Source organism: Caenorhabditis remanei, chromosome I (assembly GCF_010183535.1).
Source record: "Caenorhabditis remanei strain PX506 chromosome I, whole genome shotgun sequence".
Classification (NCBI taxonomy): Eukaryota; Metazoa; Nematoda; class Chromadorea; order Rhabditida; family Rhabditidae; genus Caenorhabditis; species Caenorhabditis remanei.
The window spans coordinates 4,190,665-4,208,842 of record NC_071328.1 but is presented as its reverse complement, the minus strand read 5'-3'; the positions used below and the strand labels follow the sequence as shown (position 1 = coordinate 4,208,842).

Genomic DNA, 18,178 nt, shown 5'->3' with positions numbered 1-18,178 from the left:
AGTCGAATGGAAATTTCGCTCCTGGTGCGGGTACTTGTAGTACCAAGACACCGGCTTCTCCGCTTCCAAATGCGTCGAATGTTAGCAATAACTCATCGACAAATTCGAAGAAGAGAAACAAAGGAGGGAAGAGTCCGCAGACTTCAAACCAGTCTAACAACTCTGTGAATCAGAGTAAAGTAGACAACCACGGCTCTTCTGGTGGGAATAGCCTGGGCTACTTCGGTTCCCAGCAGACGTTCCACCAGGGAAATCAGGCTCCTCGGAGTCAAGGAAACGCAGCCACGGTCAACTCGGCTTCAGTGCAGCCAAAGCCTCGGATTCCTGGCATGAAAGGGCAGCCCGGAGAAAAACTCGAACCGTGCTACAAGCACGGGAGAGGTTATGATGCAAGATTCATTCATCATACCTTCCCTCGAGACTCTGAAGCTGCCTCGAAATGTTGTTTCATCTGTGGCCCCGGACACTCAATTCTTCAATGTGCTCTTCCCTCGTACGACGTTCGTCAGTTCTTCCGTTCTAGCGGTTCCTGTCACAATTGTGCTCAGCGAAACCACAGAACCGAAGATTGCCAGAGCTTCAGTACTTGTGCTTACTGTCAAGGCAAGCACAATACCGGAGGATGCACTTTGAAAGAGTACTACCGGGACCCTCGAAACTACCCAGCCGACGCTCCAGCTCCAGTGTTGTCAGAATTTTTTCGTGGCCCCTTCGGGGGCTCGCAATAATTCTCTAGAGGTTGACTCTAGGCCGTCCTTGGCCCGCAGTCCAACTGTTGCCTCGCCAGCAACAGTGTCTCTAGAACGACCTTCGGGTCACGATTCTGGTGGAGATTCGTCTCTCAGTAGAGGTTTACCGCTATTTCTCGAACGTCTCACACAGGAATGCCTTTATAACGCATCCCTCGTGGGAGATATAACCGAGATCTCGAAGTTACCTTTCGTAGTATTACGTACTACGGCCGGTCACAAGGTTTTAGCACTGGTTGATTCCGGAGCAACGCTGTCTGTTCTCTCTCACGAGAGCGCAGAGCGCTTTGGTCTGAACATCCTAGCGACGAGGACTTTGACAATTGCGGGATATAGCAAAACCACTACTGAAAAGTCAAATATCTACCAGATGTCATTCCATACAGATGGTGAGCCTTTTTCAATGCTCATCGCTGGTGCCCCTCGTCTTCCGAAGACTAAATTCGTCTGCCCTCGTCTGAGTTCAGCCGATGTTAGTCATCTTCGAGCCCATCACGTCGATACTCAAGCCTTGTCATTGGATCAAGCCTTTAACGGCCAATTCATTGATATGATTTTGGGTAACGACCTGTTACCTCGATTATTAGGGAGATCGAAGAGGCTGTTGCTTCCTTCCGAAAGATTCGTGGAGTTAACACCGTTTGCTCCTATCATCTTTCCCCCTCCTCGTTCTTCACTTCCCCCGGACGAGATCAGCAGCGACCAAGTTGAAGCGTTTCATTGTGAAAGCTTCATCGGGTCTTTGATGACTCAGACGGATTCGAAGGATCCCGTCGAGCGTCTCCACTCGGAGATTTCTCAGTTATGGAATCTTGAGAATTTGGGTATCGAGGAACCTGGGCCAATTGAGGGGAAAAAGACGGAAACAAAGGATCTCATTGCCGAGTTCAAAAAGAACATCCGGTACACTGAAGACGGTATCATTATGGTATCCCTTCCGTGGAACGGGAAGCAGAAACGCCTCGCGTCAAACCGCGGAGTTGCTGCTAAACGGTTAGAGCAGCTTATTCTCTCTCTGAAAAGAAAGAAGAATTTGATGCAAGATTATGATGAGATCCTAAAAAAGCAACTAGCCAGCGGTATTATTGAAATAGTCACACCAGAGATGGATAACAATACAGATCCAGTGTATTACATTCCCCATCGAGTCGTAGTGAAGGAATCTTCGCTTACGACAAAGTTGCGGATTGTACTCGATGCGAGCAGTAAGAAAGGGGGCGAGCTCAGTCTTAACGACTGCCTCGACCCTGGACCGTCCATGCTTGTTGATCTCTTCGACATTCTCATTCGCTCTCGTTTACCGGATTACCTGGTGGTGGCTGATATTGAAAAAGCCTTCCACCAGGTACGTCTGGTGCCCGAGGATCGAAACTGTACTCGTTTTATCTGGATAAAGGATATAACGAAACCGCCTGTGCGCGATAACATTATTGAGTACCGATTCACTCGGATTCCTTTTGGAATGACGTGTTCTCCGTTTCTCCTCGCTGCCACTATCGATCATTACTTAAATGGAATGACCGACGGCATCGCTGAGCGGATTCGGCAGAACATATACGTCGACAATGTAATGATTACCTCGAACAATAAGGCGGAAATACAGGATCTTCGGATTGCCTCAAGAGACGCATTCACCTCGATGAATATGCGTCTTCGAGAGTATATCACGAATTGCCAAGAAGAGATGTCTAAATTCCCTCGGGATGAGATTACAAGCGAAACGACGATCAAGTTACTCGGTTATCTCTGGGATACTGTAAAAGATACATATACGGTGAAACTAGCAACGTTGCTGGAGTCACACCCGACGAAACGTCAGGTGGCCTCACGCATGGCCGAAACTTTCGATCCCCTCGGCGTCCTAGCTCCATTGCTGGTCTCGTTCAAGTTATTGATGCGAGACTTATGGGATGACGGTATCGACTGGAAGACGAAAATCCCTCGTTCCCTTCTTAACCGATGGGAAGCCATTAGGCATCAATTCTCCGAGTCATCGATTTCGATTCCTCGCATGTTGAGACCTAGTGGTAAGTTCAAGAAGAGCCATCTTCTTGTCTTCTCGGACGCTTCCAAAGATACCTATGCCTGTGCAGTCTACATACTCTATGAGTATGAAGGCCGGGACCCCGTGGTAGGTCTTCTGACCGCAAAATCGAAAATTAAGCCATCGGCTTGTAATACTCTTACCATTCCTCGTCTCGAATTACTCGCGATTGAGATTGGTGCGAGGATTGCAATGACGGTAGTTAACGCTATGGTTTCGGAGCACCCAAGCTCCGTCAGGTTCTTTTCTGATTCGATGGTAGCCTTGTATTGGATTCTTCGTAACGAGCAAAAGAAATGCTGGGTCAGTAATCGTGTTAAGGCTATTAATGATAAGAGCGACTCATTGAAATCCCTCGAGATTCCATCAGTCTTTCATCATTGCCCTACTGACCAAAACCCGGCTGATATTGCTACGAGAGGAATGGGAAGCGAAGACTTAAAGAATTGCTCTTTATGGTTTCGCGGCCCGGACTTCTTAACGAATCATCCAGATACATGGCCCTGTCGCCTCGAAGGCATTATTTCTTGCCCTTCGGACTTCCGTGAACTTATTTCCTCGGAAATCATTACGGCAGGAAAGAAATCTGACAAAAATTCTACTGAGAAATCGGTAAAACCTACTGAGCAATCGGTAGACTGTTCTGCTGAGAAATCGGTAGACACTGTCGAGAAATCGACAGACCAGGCAGAGTTCAAAGCTCTGACTGAAGCCCTTCGGGGTATGTGTCTTACAACTCAGTGTAAGGAACAGTACGTTTCTTTCGTTCCATTCGAGCGAAGCCACTCTCTTTCCAGAGTCGTGTCGTTTACGCACTCGACTTTGAACTGCTTATTAAAGCTGTTCAAACGTCACGTGTGGAAGAGTCCGATCATGACGGAATTCATTGAATCCAAAAAATCCCTCGGTACCCCCGATTTGGGCGTACAGAGTAGAGCGATAGCTCGGAGACTTGTATTCATTGAACATTATAAGGAAGCGGCTAGCTCTGGGCAGGAATTTTCGTCCAAATTGAATCCAGTCCTCGACGTCGATGGCCTCTGGCGAGCCCATCAAAGAGTTCCCTCGCCAGTTCTTGCTAGTGACACTAACAAGTTAATTCTGGTTCATAAGAAGCATCGGCTAGCACGATTGGTCGTTATGGAGACGCACATTAAAAACGTGCATCTACCGGCGACATATCTGGTAGCAGCGCTTCGAACGAGATACTGGATCCAAGCGGACAAGCAACTTGCAGATTCTGTAATCCGCAGTTGTATTCCTTGTCAAAGGGTTAACAACAAGCCGTTTGAGTATCCGTTTTCACGGACGCTCCCACGGTTTCGTACAACTCCGTCTACTCCGTTTCAGCATGTGGGCCTCGATTATGGTGGTCCACTGAATTATCGCCTAGATGATGGTAGCTGTATCGGCAAGGCTTATGTCTTGGTATACACCTGCCTCGTCACAAGGGCAACTCACCTCGAGTTAATTCCTGACGGGACGACGGAGATGTATCTGCTAGGATTGCGGAACGCATTCTCCAGACGGGGAGTGCCGGCCTCAATCTACTCAGATAATGCTCGTACTTTCACCCTCGGCGCAAAGATTATTTCGGATGACGTGAGGAATTATGTACCTAGTACATCCTTCACCACGTTTCTTGCCTATCATGAGATCAACTTCCGGTACATCACCCCTCTCGCACCGTGGCAGGGTGGCATTTATGAGAGGGTAGTGGGTATCGTGAAGCATCAATTGAGGAAAGAAATCGGCAAGCATCTGGAACCATTCTTTGTATTGACTCACGTGATAGTACGAGTAGAATCTATGCTGAACAGTCGACCCTTGACGCCCAATCCTCGTTCACTTGAAGATTTGCCTGCTCTTCGTCCCATGGATTTCTTACTCCCGACCGTTCTGATCGATCTTCCCTCGGAACGTGACGGACTGAATCCCGGCGATAAATTTGATCCATCTCGGAATCCCTCGATAACTGAGCGTCGCACCCTCGATCACCTCGCGGGTCTCGACGAAGTTTTGGAGAGATTATGGGATGTTTGGTCAGGAGCATATCTGGCTTATCTGAAGGAGAACACCCATCCGGAGAAACGTACATCCACTTTAAAACCTCGTGTTGGACAGTTGGTGTTCATTTATACTGAGAAGTTCGCACGCCACAATTGGCCTCTAGGAGTAATTGAGACGTTAAAAAGCAGTCCCTCTGGAGAAATCCGTGCAGCGACTGTTAGATGCAAAGGTAAGATCTATGAGCGGCCAGTGAATCATCTGATTCCCCTCGAAGTCTCCCCCTCGGAAGACGATCCAGCTTTCGAGCCGGTCGAGCAATCTGTTGATCCTCGGGCCCCTCCGGATCCCCCTTGCATTGCTACGTTCCCCGTTCATTCCAAAAGCCACAACAAGTCGAAGAACGGAGTAATAGGACAGAAATCGCAGAAAGTTCCAGTTGAAGGAGTCAGCGAAGTGTTGGATAAAGCTGGTTCAAAGATTCCGGATGTAGGGCTTGGCCGTTCTGGCACTCCTACAGAAGGAATTGGACTAAAGTCTAATGGGACCGAGCCTCTCATCGATCCATTGCTTCCACTAGTTTCTGAATCTCAGCCACTAGGGGATAGTATGGGGTCAGGAGCGGTTCCCCCATCTGTTAAAGGTCCGGACTTGGATGTTAGTCGTTCAGGCACCTCCAAAATTGGCAGCTCAGCTGCAGTTCCGTCTTCAGATGTTGGTCGTTCAGGCACATCTGGGGAGGGAGAGGCACGAGAGCCGCCGGAATTGGATACTGGTCGGTCTGGCGCATCCAAAGGAAGGATTGGACTAAAGTCATCTGGTTCCGAGTACTTCCCCGATAGTGGTATCCCTCGAAAAGCTAATTCTTTAGCCTTTGACGGGACACCTCGATCCGGTAGTGCTCAGCCAGTCGAATCTGCCACGGACTTGGATGCTAGTCGTTCAGGCGCACCCAGGAATAGGATTGGACTAAAGTCATCTGGACCCGAGTATTTCTCGGCTACACCAGTTGATACAGTTTCGGACGTGGATGTTGGTCGTTCAGGCACATCCTCTGGAAGGAGAGTATCTCCAGGGCCGGTTTCTGATGCTTGTCGTTCAGGCACATCAGAAGAAGGTTATACGAGAGAAACCCCGACATTGGCTGCTAGTCGATCAGGCGCATCCAAAGTTAGGAGAGCTCCTCCTGCACCGGATTCAGATGCTAGTCGTTCAGGCGCATCTGGAGAAGGCGCCACACGGAGAGTTCCTAGCTTGGATGTTAATCGCAACACATCTGTTAACGATTCTGAAAAGTTCTATTCTAATCCTAGAGCCCCTCGACAACGCAAATTCGAGAATATGGATGACAGGGCGAAGTCATCAGGTTCCGCGATCTCTCATGGTGATATTGGACCCCAAGACACTGTTAATCAGAGTCCAGGTGTCAGTTATCCTATGATGTCTTCTCGTCCTGACGGCGTCGATCAAGCGAAAGCTCGCTTACCCAGTCACCGTGTCCGGCCTTACAACCCTCGCAAAGCGAAAGCCAAGCTTGCATGTTATGTGAACATAACGCAAGCAGCCGGGCCTCAGACCCCCCGGAGTGTTGACAGTCTCCTGGTCCCCGAATCAGGGTCCTGTCCCACTCCAAACTAAAATATAATAATTGTTCTCTAAATTATTCTAATTTAGTTTACATTTATTTCATATTTTACTTTCTGTTATTTTTCTCCCTTTTTCCCTGTTTCTTTAACTCCATTGGAAGCGGAAGCAATTCCCTTTCAATTCAAATCACCGCCATTCTCGTGTCTGCGTCTCTACTATCAAAGGCGCACGCTATTAACAACATCACTGGTCTCGCCGCGACGGCACACAGGAAACGAGTGCAACCGTAGCTGACCGACAACAACGACTTGGCCTAATCATAATTTATTCAGTCTTGTTTTTAGTTTTGTTCTTTTAACAATTCTCTTTTTTGTTGTTTGTTTTAGAAGTTGTACGTGAGCCTCGCCGGCGTCCCTCTGGACTCCCCTAAGCTTTAATTAGCTAGGAATCCCCAGAGCGACTCCTCGAATCCCTCGCTTACTTCTTTTCTCCCTTTTCATGTAATTTCCTAAAGGAAATAATCGATCAGGTTTTTAATGCAGTCCCTCGCGGGTCATGCTTTTCCCCTGAATAGATCGGTTATTTAATACACGTGTTAACTGTACAGCGGGACACTTCCCTTTACCTCTGAACCACCTAAAACGGAAGTATATTTTGGGCCCATGTTCCCACCCCACTCGGCACATTACCGGCGGCCTTCTGGAGACAGAAGGGGTGGCCACATCATCCAACTGATTAGCACATGTTTCCCCACGAAGACACAAAGTGCTTCTCTTGACATTTTTCAGTTTGGAAAGGATTCGAAGGTCAGACAAGTGGTAAGTGCATACTAGAAAGTCCAGACGTTGTCCGAAGATATCAAGAATATGATCAAGTGTAGCTTCGATTGTTGATGGGAATCGAACTATCTTGTATTTCTTCTTTCCAATTCGATCCATTGGGATTCTAAATTATTTAGTTGAATATTGATCTAGGTTTCGGGAAAATATCTCAAAACTCACTTGAAACTTATCATGTTCGATTTTCCATTGAATCGAAATAAATCTTCCATGACTTTGACAATCTTGTTATCTAAAGTTTCATCAACAGAATTTTGTATGCTGATGATTCTACCGATAAGTTTATACTTAACGGTTTCAATTTCTTTGAATCTACTTTTTTCACTGGAAATCACCAAGTTTTTCACTCGTTTTGAGCAGAACGAGAGCAAAAATAGATCTTGGTAATCCATAGTTGACATAATCTCCTGTTGGACTAGATATGGAAATCTAAGGAGTTTCATTTTCGTTTTCTGGAAACAAATTTATATAATTATTGGTTATGAATAAATAAGAAAAGAGCATCTAGATTCAAAGAAATCGCAAAGAAACGTAGGAGACAGAGGAATGTACTGTGTCGACAAATCAATAGTCGTTGAGAGGGTGTTGGTGTGGGATGCAGGTGTTTAGGGCACGGAAAAGATGCTAATTGGAGGAAGAAATTAATTAATGAGGTACAATTAAATAACTTATTGCAATGTTGAAATAGTAACTTTTATGGTTTTCTTCCAGGTTCTCAAGAATCGGAAACATTTTGTCAATTCCCGAAAATAATTGGTGAAAATAGGGGATATACCAAAATGTCTTCCTTAAATAATCAAGCCGGGAGTGAAAAAAATGAACTAGTTCACGAGAGAATAGAAACTAGTGCACAACTTTTTTTCAATATTTCCCAACACGTCAGAATTTCAAAACGTCGGGGTACATTTCATGTAAATTTTTCATTCACCAGACTGTCTGCTCCGCATTTTCTACGCCAAAAAGCACCAAAATCCAGTCTGAAAGGAATATAAACCAATTTCCTGGTTTACACAGGCACATGTTTTGCGTTTCTAAAGAGTACAGTCCGTTCTTGTGGTTTGCTCAAAAGACGTTCGATGAGACATCTGCCGGGAGGAACATCTGCCACACTCTGTGTGTATATTACCTCCTTCTCTCTCTCCCTCCTCACCAATCGCCCACCCTCCGAAACCACCAAAAATGTACTATTTCTCCTTATTCTTTTTTGTTGCTGTTATCATCACTGCACGTTTTTTACAACCGCGCTCTACCGAAACCAAAGAATATTGTGTGCGAAATCGAGAGACTCGGAGAAAAAGCGACATTTTTCAAGAGCATTACGGTGGAGCGCAGTTGTAAGAACTGTGCCCAGTTAATATTTCCTTATTACTACCAGACACCTACCTAGCCCCAAACACTGAACCCGTCAGTGTGTGGTATCAATTTGTCTTGTTTTTCGTTTCTCTACTTATTTTCTATACAAGAGGTGCATATTCTTTCAAAAATGAGGATGGACCCCAGAGGTTTATCAAGTGTCGAAATGAGATGACTGTCGCTTATTTTTATGGAATTTTATATACGCAGTTGATTCTAGATGCTGGAAGAAACCATCGTTTTCAAGCCGGACATATGTAGTTCGAGAGACTGATCAACACGTTGCATCAGTGATGATTGAGAAGCAGAAATTCGTATTTGCAGTCTGGAATATGACAGAGGAACGTTTCTTGCAAATGGACAGTTGAAACAAATATGAAAATGTTTTTAATGAAAACCGATTGAAGATCATTATGTACATGTAATAAAAGTTATAAATAAACTAAAATTGTTTCAAAATTAGACTAGCATTCGTCGCTCCAAATCCAAATGAATTACAGATCGAAATCCTCGGTTGACCATTAGGCTCCTCCCACTTCTGATTTTCTCGGAGAAGATTCAATCCGACGTCTTCTTCACTCTCCTCCAGATTCCGATTCCCTGGTTTCATACTATCATTCATTGCACAAATCGTTGCAATTGCTTCAACGGATCCAGCTGCTCCGAGTAAATGTCCAATGTGTCCTTTGATACTGCTAACCGACATATTCAGATTTGGAAATACTTTACGAACTGCTTCCGCTTCCACACTATCTCCATTAGGGGTAGATGTAGCATGAGCATTTACATATCTGAAATTATTTTCTGAATGAAACAAGTCAGAATAAAATAGGCTAACCCAATTTGAATCGGATCCAAATTAGCATTTCCAATTGCTCTTCTCATCGAAAGAACAGCTCCAATGGCTGATGGATCAGGAGTAGAAATATGATAACAATCAGAAGATATTCCATATCCCAAGACTTCCGCGAGAATCGTTGCTCCACGAGCTTCCGCATCTTCAAGCCTCTCCATAAACACTATTCCGGCACCTTCACTCCTCACGAATCCAGCTCTTTTCTTATCAAATGGTCGACTGATTGTCGGATCGTCGACAATTTCCGTATTGAATCGATTTGGACTGTGCAATTCGGTTTGTGTCTTCTTCGTTTTCATGGGTCAATTCTCTCAAATTGATGATTGAACGAGTCGATTCTGGCGAGTTTCGCATAGCGCGAAAAGCGCTTTTGCGGTGAGTCCATCCTTTCCACGACGTGAGCTTGTCCGCCACTACCGCCGCCCGTGCCAGGTGGGCTTCGCATATCTCTCACTTGCACTCCTTCGGCTTCATCACGCTGGACTGGTCCGTTGGCGATATCCAAGACACTCGGCGGATTGACAGCGTCTGGAAAATAAATTTTAGAAGAAAGTGACCGCAAAAGGAGGAAACATCTTTTTTGTATTTATTCTTTAATTTTTGAGGAAAAAGGGAGAGTGAGGCTCGAAAAACAAGAGCAGTCTAGTAAAATCCCCACGAACACATGTCTGATTTCCAATATTCAAAAAACTTCAATCCCCGGGTACTACTTCAACTCATTTACTACTTTAGAGCAATATTCTAAGATTCAGTTGTCACCATTCTCTTTGGCCCAATAGGTTTCTCAGAAATTCAGATAAAATTGACGAAAACGGTTAGTAATCGTATTTGTCAATATATTTGCCTTGATTTCTCCTTCGGCAAGCAAATGCTTCTTATATTTTCTGGAGGTCTTTCAATCCGGGATCACATTGAAAGAGGTGCAGTACGTTTTCGACTTTTATTCCGAGTGAGTCGAGAACTTTATGAATATATGGATATTTCTTTCGTGGAATTGGAATTATTTCTGGGGTTGGGGCATCTGATTCTCCTTGATATTTGCTATCAACTCGGCGACGTTTTTCTGATATTCCTTCGTTTTCATTATTGGCTCGAACTCTTTTGGAGCCACTCTCCCTCGACGATATATCAGAAGACTCTGTGTTGGATTCTCTGAAAATGAGTTATTGAAAACTAAAGTTTCTTGCTGGTACAAACTTTGCCTCGTCCTCACTATCAGAAGTTTCAGCTGGTGTCTCACTCGACATAAAGTCAGAGAAGAACCGAGAAGTACTGGAAACATCTATCATTCGAGCCGCCGTAGATTTATCTCTGAAAATTGTAAATCGTTCAATTTGTTTTCAGTATTGCAACCAACATTGTCTCAGCTTCATCAGAATCTACCAATTCTTTGTTTAATTTCTTCATTCCCTTCAAGTGTTTATCCACATACTTTAAGCTGAAAAGGTGGTTTTTATCAAAGTGTTTCAGAGTTTTCTTTCAATCTCACTAAATAATAGTCTTCCGATTTCTCATTCGAAGTTCCTTTTCTTTTTTTCTGTCTATTTCGTCGTCATCTCGGAGATCTATTTCCCCATCTTCCCATTCGTCTGATTCATATACAAACTCTCCTCCTCCGTAATCCTCCATTTCCATCGTGATGCCTATAAATCAGAGTTAATTCTAAAACCATCTGAGAATAAATAAGAAACGAAGACTTTCAACTTCTCAATTTTGTGAAAAAATAAGTAAATAAAAACTGAAAAATCAATATAAAACTTCTCACTTTCAGAATAATTATAGCACATTAATACAGTTAGTTACATAAGTATACATAGGTAAAATGTTCAGCAATAATATAACAAGACAATGATGAGTATTATTAAATCATGAAGTTCTAGTCTTGGGATTCTCGAAATTTGATACAGAAATGGCGTAATTGAGAGCTTCTGCGAATGAAGTGTCAACCATTGGATACGAGATTTTCTGAAAAATATTCCATATTTTGATAATTTCTTCCCACCTTCAACTTGCTGTCTGGTTTCCCGATTTGTAAATAACAAGAGTCTTTAAAGTTCTCAAGAGTCTTCATATCTGACAGTCCTGATATTAATGAGCCGACTACATGCTTCAAAGTATAACCGTATTTACATTCTTCGTAAGCGTTAAACACCACACAATGAAGCACAATCTTGAGCGATGTTTCAGTAGTTCCTTCTCTGGCCATCTGGAAATGTAATTTCTTTTTAAATCGTGAGTTAAAAAGACTCACTATAGGTTTAACTTCAGTATACTCGATGAACTCTCCGATCCGCGATAGGATGTTTGCAAATGTCTTCGTGAGTGACAATCCTTCCACCGCAAATTACAACGCGTCGAAAAATGGTCGGAGATTTTCTGTAGTTTCGATGAACGGAGCGGCGTTCCGCGCTCTCTGGGTGTGCCGAAGAAACTCAGGAGTCGTCATAAGTTTGGCTTTTGACATCGTTTTAAACGTTGGAGGAATATACTTCAAAATGGGACGCCTCGGATTTTGAAGTCGACTTCCAGTCTTTTCACTCATCGAATTCAAACGAACTCTCATATAGACAGCGGACGAAATTTGAGCCTCTTTGAATCCGACTGCTTTACGTTTTTCATTTAGGCGATTTAAAAACTCAGTCATAGTTTCTCCGTAACGCATGAATTCTTGATAGTCTTCTATATTCATGTAACTGAAGTTGGAAGCGTTGACTTCTCTATTCGGTTCGGATGGTCCTCGTTCATTGACTTCATGATCTCCAATTCTGCTTTGGATATTTTGTTGATGTGTATTCAGATACCGATTCGTAGGATTCCCAGCAACCGATTGGTTAGGAGCATATCTTTTCAGATTCAATATTCTTGGCTTATCGGTAGCTCCATGAGTATGCCCTTGTCTTTGCAACTGTGTGTTTAGATTACTCTTCTTCCCAAAATATGGTACATTAGTTGAAGCAGTTTCATAGTTAGTCCTTAAGTTTGAAGAGTCCACAAGTCTCTCTTGGAGCTGTTGCTGACGGAGATTCAGACCGGCAGTTCCAGAAATAAATCCTTCCATTTGAGCATTTTGTGAAGTAGTTGTTGGTTTTGAATATCTTCCAGATCCTGGGATATCAGAAGAAGTGCTCGGAGTATCATACATAGCGTCTTGATTTGAACCCAGGTTTGTATTATTTCCCTGTTTCAGTACAACAACACGGTATTTCTTCGGGTACGATACTTCCGGCTGATCAAATGATTCATAACCGTTTTCTTGTTCTCCTGATTGGCTGAATATATGCCGTTTCAATCGAATATTGTTAGAAGTTGAAGGCGCTTCGTGATATGGAATGCTCGTTGAAGTGCTCGGATGATTGTTCTCGTTCGATCCCTCGTAAAAGTATTGATCGGAAAAATCATTGGGGACGGTGTCCGAGTTTCCACTGAAGAATGTTCTTTCTTTGGAATCTTGTATCACTTCTTACCTTTGCCGATCCACAGTATATTGATATTGATTCTCAAGAAAGTTTTCATTGTTTTGCTCGTTATGATGAATATCATTGTTTCCTTGGGCAGGAAATTGGGCATCAGCTTCATACCTCGCATTTTGCACCTCATTAACTTGTTGAGGATTTCCGTCGAATTGGTCTCTGTAAAAATATACAAGTGCTTTATTCTCCATGCTCTATGAATCTTACGCATTGTCACCAGCCACATTCCCATTCGTGGGTGCTGGATCTACAGGATCGTCTAACCCCTCAACCTGCATTCTCGGATTTCCGAACTCGCCGAGTCCCACTCGTTGTTTGTAATGTAGAATTTTCTTGATCGACAGCCACATACGCATGAGTTCTAAAACTGAAAAAAACATTTCGGGGATATCCTCAATAGACTGTGGATCGGTCTATCCAGAAGTTGATCCATTTGAACGGTATTCTGTAAATGAATTGAACATCTTTGTTTTAAATCAGTAAAATATTCCAGCAAAGAGTTAGACTTCTCGAACTGTACAGATTGAATGAATAAACCGTTAAATCTTTTGAACATATTAACAATGCCACATGAATAAAAACCGGCATAAGTTACATAAGTATACAAATCAGTACGGAGAAATCCTGGCAGCGACGCTCTTATTGGCCGAGTAATGTAATATTAGAAAAGTTATTAAATACATAAATTTTAAGTGAGAAATGCTATAGCTACGTTGTGCATTGATTATTGAACAGAATTAGATGCATTGATACACAATCGCAGTTCCGGGTTACTGTAGTACGGTAGGTGTTCAAAGGTCCAAAAATGAACTTTTTGAGAATTGATCGGGAGAAGCTGAAATTTTTAGCATATATTGTATAAGAATAGAGTATTCAATTAACAAAGTTTCAAATTTTTTCAAGCATTTTTAACGGAGTTATGGTAAAAAAAAACACTTTTTTTTGACCGATTTTTAGAGAAAATCGAACATTAGGATTCTTAATCGGAATTTCCCCATTCCAAAACTATTACTTTAACATTTTTTATTATTTTTCCTATCAATCGAAAAAAATTTGGTTAAAAACAACCTCTGGTAAAGGGGTAAAATTTTATCTAGAAAAAATCAAAACTATTTTTTTTCGAGATTTTTAAAATTTTGTTTCAGAAATGCATTTTCCGTGTTATTTCAAACATTTTTTGTATTAACACTTAATGTTTATCTCTTTATCATCACTCGGCTACTTCCCGCAACAGTTACGCAGCATTCACAGCTTTTGCAACAGTTACGCGACACAATCGCTACAGTTCCACCGCAATAAAGACAAATCAGAGCATATGCAACAGCTATGCAGCATTCACGGTATTGCGACCGGTGGTTCCCTTGTTTTTGGGGCATGCACCAGTTGTGCAACAATCTCACAACAGTCGCGCAGCAACTGTATATTCGCTCCAATGCAAATTGAACTGTGGCTGCATTTTTCATTTTTTCCAACGTAAATTTCTTGTCTATTTGACAAATTTTATCATTTTTTAAATACTTTTTTACTCTATTTTTCAAAATATTATTTTTCAGAAGAAGGATATGTGTCAGGATGGCAAAAATGAGTCACATAAATGCAAATTGGAAGTAAAACGAAAGGTTGGCAGTTTAGAAGGAAGCCTTTTATCTTTACTTTTGTTCTTAATTTTCAGACTACCGGAATTGGTGCAACAATGTAGCTGATCAACAAAAATTAACATATTCGATAAACAATTTGGACTTTTCGAAGCTACAGACCATAGGAACTTGGAGACTTTCAACGATGGCTGGCCACCATGGATTTTAAATGATGTTTCTAACTATAAGTTTTTTTTTGTTTTGCTTTTAATTTTTTTAAAAAGTTTTACTTTCAAAATAAATATGATTTGTTATTTTTGTTATTCTGTTTACAAACTAATTATACTGATGAGAAACGAGAAGCAATGAGCGCATGCAGCACGCCGGCAGCACTGATGCATCAACTGTGCAGCATTCATGCAACACTTGTGCGCCTCTGACGCAGCAGGCGAGCGGTCCACGAATGACTGCTGCGTTAGTGCTGCGCAACTGTAGCGAAAAGTAGCCGAGCAGTTTGAAATCTTGATTTTAGTGCAAATCTTCAATTCAGCGGCGGGTGATTTCCAGGTGTCGCAGAAGAGCCTCGTACAAGAAATACCGTAAATACTGTATTATAACGACATGCCGTTATATTTTTCAACTGCCTCCCAGAGAAATTTTGAGGTTTTAAAAACTCATTAAACTTAAACGAAAAACTTTTTTTGGGCATTCTTTTCGCTGATCAAGACGTTATCAATCACGCTGCTTCTAATCAGAAACAATAAAAAACACCGGGATATTCATATTCATGAATTCTGAGTATTGATGGGGTGCCGTTATAATACAGGCGCCGTTCTATTACAGGTGCCGTTATAATACAGTATTTACGGTAAGTGTTTTTTACAAATCAACAATTAATTATTCACTGTAGTAGACAACTGGTTATCTTTACTAATAATATTCAGCAGATCCGTTTGTCTGTCCGTATGTCGCCGATCCTACCGCCCTTCCTACTGAACCGATTTTCTTCAAATTTGGACCAAAAGATCAGAAATTTTCTCTTAATGATGCCCGTCTTTTTCTTTTTTCAAAATTCTCAAAATGACGCCTTCTGAGCCAAAAACACTGATAAAGCATAGGGGAATAAAAAACGGAAAAAGTGGCGTGAAACTGTCGGCCTAAGCGTCGTCATTTCTTTCTTTTCATTGGCTTGCATTTTCCGTGGCCGCATGGTTAGGGTTGACGTGTTTCCGCGTCCGATCTCGCAAGTTAGGCGTCGTTGACTACACAGTTAGTTTTTAGAGCCCGGGGGCGAGAAAAGATTTTTTGGTTTTTTTTGTTGATAGATTCGAAAAAAATAGAAATTTCCGAACATGCCGTTTGTTTCCAGTGAGACCTACGTCACGAACAAATGCGGACCGTTTCCTAAAAAAGGAATGACGACAAGCATTTTTTGTTATCATCGGATTCAGAAAAAATTGAGGACTAAAAACGTTTTGTCTCCTTCCAGATTGATAGGCATCACAAATAGATACGGACAATTTTCAAGATACGTGTAATTGATCCATATGGGTCCACATTTAAAAAAAGTATTGATAGCCATTTTGGGCAACATTTCCCTTCTTCTCATTACAGTTTTTGCTCCTCCCATTTTTAAAATATAATGACGAGCGCACGGCCTCCAGCGAAGGCCCTCTCAATGCACTGCGCACAGTACTTTGAGAGAGCCTCTGCAGGAGGCCGTGCGAGCGAAAGTCGCGTGAAGTCCTTATATGGGCCACGTAAAATCCGTTTTTTCCAACTGCTGATAACTATCATTTTCTTTCCAACTACTAACTGTTCCCGTCGACAATTCACTGGGTGCTCATGGTGATGCTTCTCCTGTTCCCCGCGATATCACCTCCACATCGGATGCTGTTCCACGGCTTCGTGATAGTCTGACTTTCGGGTTGAATGGCCTAAGTCTGATGAGTACAGAACAATAAATAGATGAAGGTGTGTTCCATCGATCAGAATCAGATGGGAGAGTGGAGCTCGGAGGAATTGATGAGGAAGAGGACACGACACAGAGACGGACAAAGAAAAACTACAAAAAGAAGACGTCCGGTGAAGCTATCCGGACCCGATATTGTCAGGATTCCAAATCAAATGTTGTTGACCTGTCAGCAAAAAATATGAGATGAATGTAGGTACGATATCAGCTCGCATTCAGAGGTGAGCGTGGAACTTAACGGAATTGACGGGATCAAGGGCACTCAGCTGATGACACAGGAGCCGGTGAAAAAGCCGGTGAAAAAAGCCGCTGAAAAATATCGACAAAAAGGAGACGTCCGGCTCTGCTTTCCGGCACCCAAGATTGTCCGGATCTTTACTATCTCTGAGATTGAAAATTATGGCAAATAATACATCAGTCCGACGATTCCTACAGTCTGACATTGAGCAGTCGACAGTCGAACTATATCAGAACCAACACCAAACGAATGGAAATCAGCAGGAAAAATGAGTCCGAAGATCAAATGAAATCTGGACGGACTTCAATGATTTTCCAGGCAGCTTTCAGACGACCCCGAAGATGTGACGGCGGGAAGAACAAGAGCCAACACCATCAGAGCATATGTAACTCAAGTGAAAGAAACGGGCAGACCACATCGAGTTCGGAAGTCGACACGTCAACGAACTGTTTTTCCAATAGGTGCTACTGATGCACAACCAGATCCTCACTACATGGGAAGGATGGATCAAGTTAATCCATACTGCGAGACGCTATATTCCGCGGCTAAATTTGATTTTCAAATGGTATAGGTTAATGCGTTTAGGAATCCGATCTGTTAGGCAACGTTGACTGTAATCAGTTGGATGTGTCGCATGTGGGGACGTGGAAGATTTTTTCTTATCGCTAGATTTAGAAAAAATGGAGGATTAAAAGAACGAAATTGTATCTGAAAAGTAGAGATTTGACAATTGTGTTTTTCCGGAACTTTCTGCTCACAGCTAGAAAACTACTAACAAGTTAAGAAAAATATAACGATCCTTATGATGGAGAGAATTCTGAGACCTCGATAGTCTCAACGGTTTGGGAAGCGCCGCAGGCGCTGTAACAACCAGAAGGGTGGTGTAGAAAAGGAGGTTTAGTCGCCGTTAGGCGACGTGAACCGACTGGTACAAAACATATGGAAAACAACTCTAAAAACATGTTATCTTACTTGAGAATCTGAAAAATTATGAAAAACTGCTACAAAACCTTGAAAATCCTATCCCCAAGTCCAATAAATGGAGGAGGTGCTTCTCTGAAAATAATTCCGAGTAAATCGACAATTAAAGGATCACTGATTAAAACAAAATGGTCCCGAAGTGAATGGCCTAACATTCCAAAAATGGAAGGGAAAACTCTAGCAAAAAATGACTGCGCGCGAAGAGTTTTTCGCTGATTTTCTGGTTCCGTGAATCGAAAAAAACCAGCGAAAAACGTTTTTCGCTGCCCAAGAATAGGCCCATTACAGAGAACGCGTTATATGGAAGTAGTGGGAATGGGAATTTCGGGGATAATGAACTCAAATTTTCATCTATATTAAAAATATTTTATGATAGGAGACAGAATGTAGCTCTCAATTTTTGAAGTTGACAACTTTTTGATAGCTCCGCCCACTTTTGAGTTACACCCCTTTAAAGATAACCGCTTTTTTTGGCGAGAGGCGCGGGGGTGAAGGACGAAACTTT

General features: G+C 42.6%; 5 protein-coding genes across 5 annotated transcripts; 1 reads left to right on the top strand and 4 right to left on the bottom strand.

Moving 5' to 3' along the window:
• Nucleotides 1-1,152: 1,152 nt before the first annotated feature.
• GCK72_000652 (uncharacterized protein) lies at nt 1,153-6,438 on the top strand (the record flags this gene model as incomplete). Its single annotated transcript, XM_053722606.1, has 1 exon — nt 1,153-6,438. The coding sequence occupies one exon, from the start codon at nt 1,153-1,155 to the stop codon at nt 6,436-6,438; it is 5,286 nt and encodes a 1,761-aa protein (XP_053591251.1).
• On the bottom strand, nt 5,357-7,669 carry GCK72_000651 (uncharacterized protein; the record flags this gene model as incomplete). The annotated part of the gene is made up of 3 exons (XM_053722605.1): nt 5,357-5,434; nt 7,218-7,332; nt 7,389-7,669. 3 exons carry the CDS (start codon nt 7,667-7,669, stop codon nt 5,357-5,359), a joined length of 474 nt encoding a protein of 157 aa, XP_053591250.1.
• Nucleotides 7,670-9,021: 1,352 nt separating this feature from the next.
• On the bottom strand, nt 9,022-9,593 carry GCK72_000650 (uncharacterized protein; the record flags this gene model as incomplete). Its single annotated transcript, XM_003109088.2, has 2 exons — nt 9,022-9,370; nt 9,418-9,593. The coding sequence occupies 2 exons, from the start codon at nt 9,591-9,593 to the stop codon at nt 9,022-9,024; spliced, it is 525 nt and encodes a 174-aa protein (XP_003109136.2).
• Nucleotides 9,594-9,730: 137 nt separating this feature from the next.
• On the bottom strand, nt 9,731-11,070 carry GCK72_000649 (uncharacterized protein; the record flags this gene model as incomplete). Its single annotated transcript, XM_053722604.1, has 5 exons — nt 9,731-9,963; nt 10,346-10,587; nt 10,633-10,746; nt 10,793-10,873; nt 10,925-11,070. 5 exons carry the CDS (start codon nt 11,068-11,070, stop codon nt 9,731-9,733), a joined length of 816 nt encoding a protein of 271 aa, XP_053591249.1.
• A 709-nt stretch (nt 11,071-11,779) lies between these two features.
• Nucleotides 11,780-13,261, bottom strand: GCK72_000648 (uncharacterized protein; the record flags this gene model as incomplete). The annotated part of the gene is made up of 3 exons (XM_003109352.2): nt 11,780-12,857; nt 12,900-13,064; nt 13,113-13,261. 3 exons carry the CDS (start codon nt 13,259-13,261, stop codon nt 11,780-11,782), a joined length of 1,392 nt encoding a protein of 463 aa, XP_003109400.2.
• Between the last annotated feature and the right edge of the window lie 4,917 nt (nt 13,262-18,178).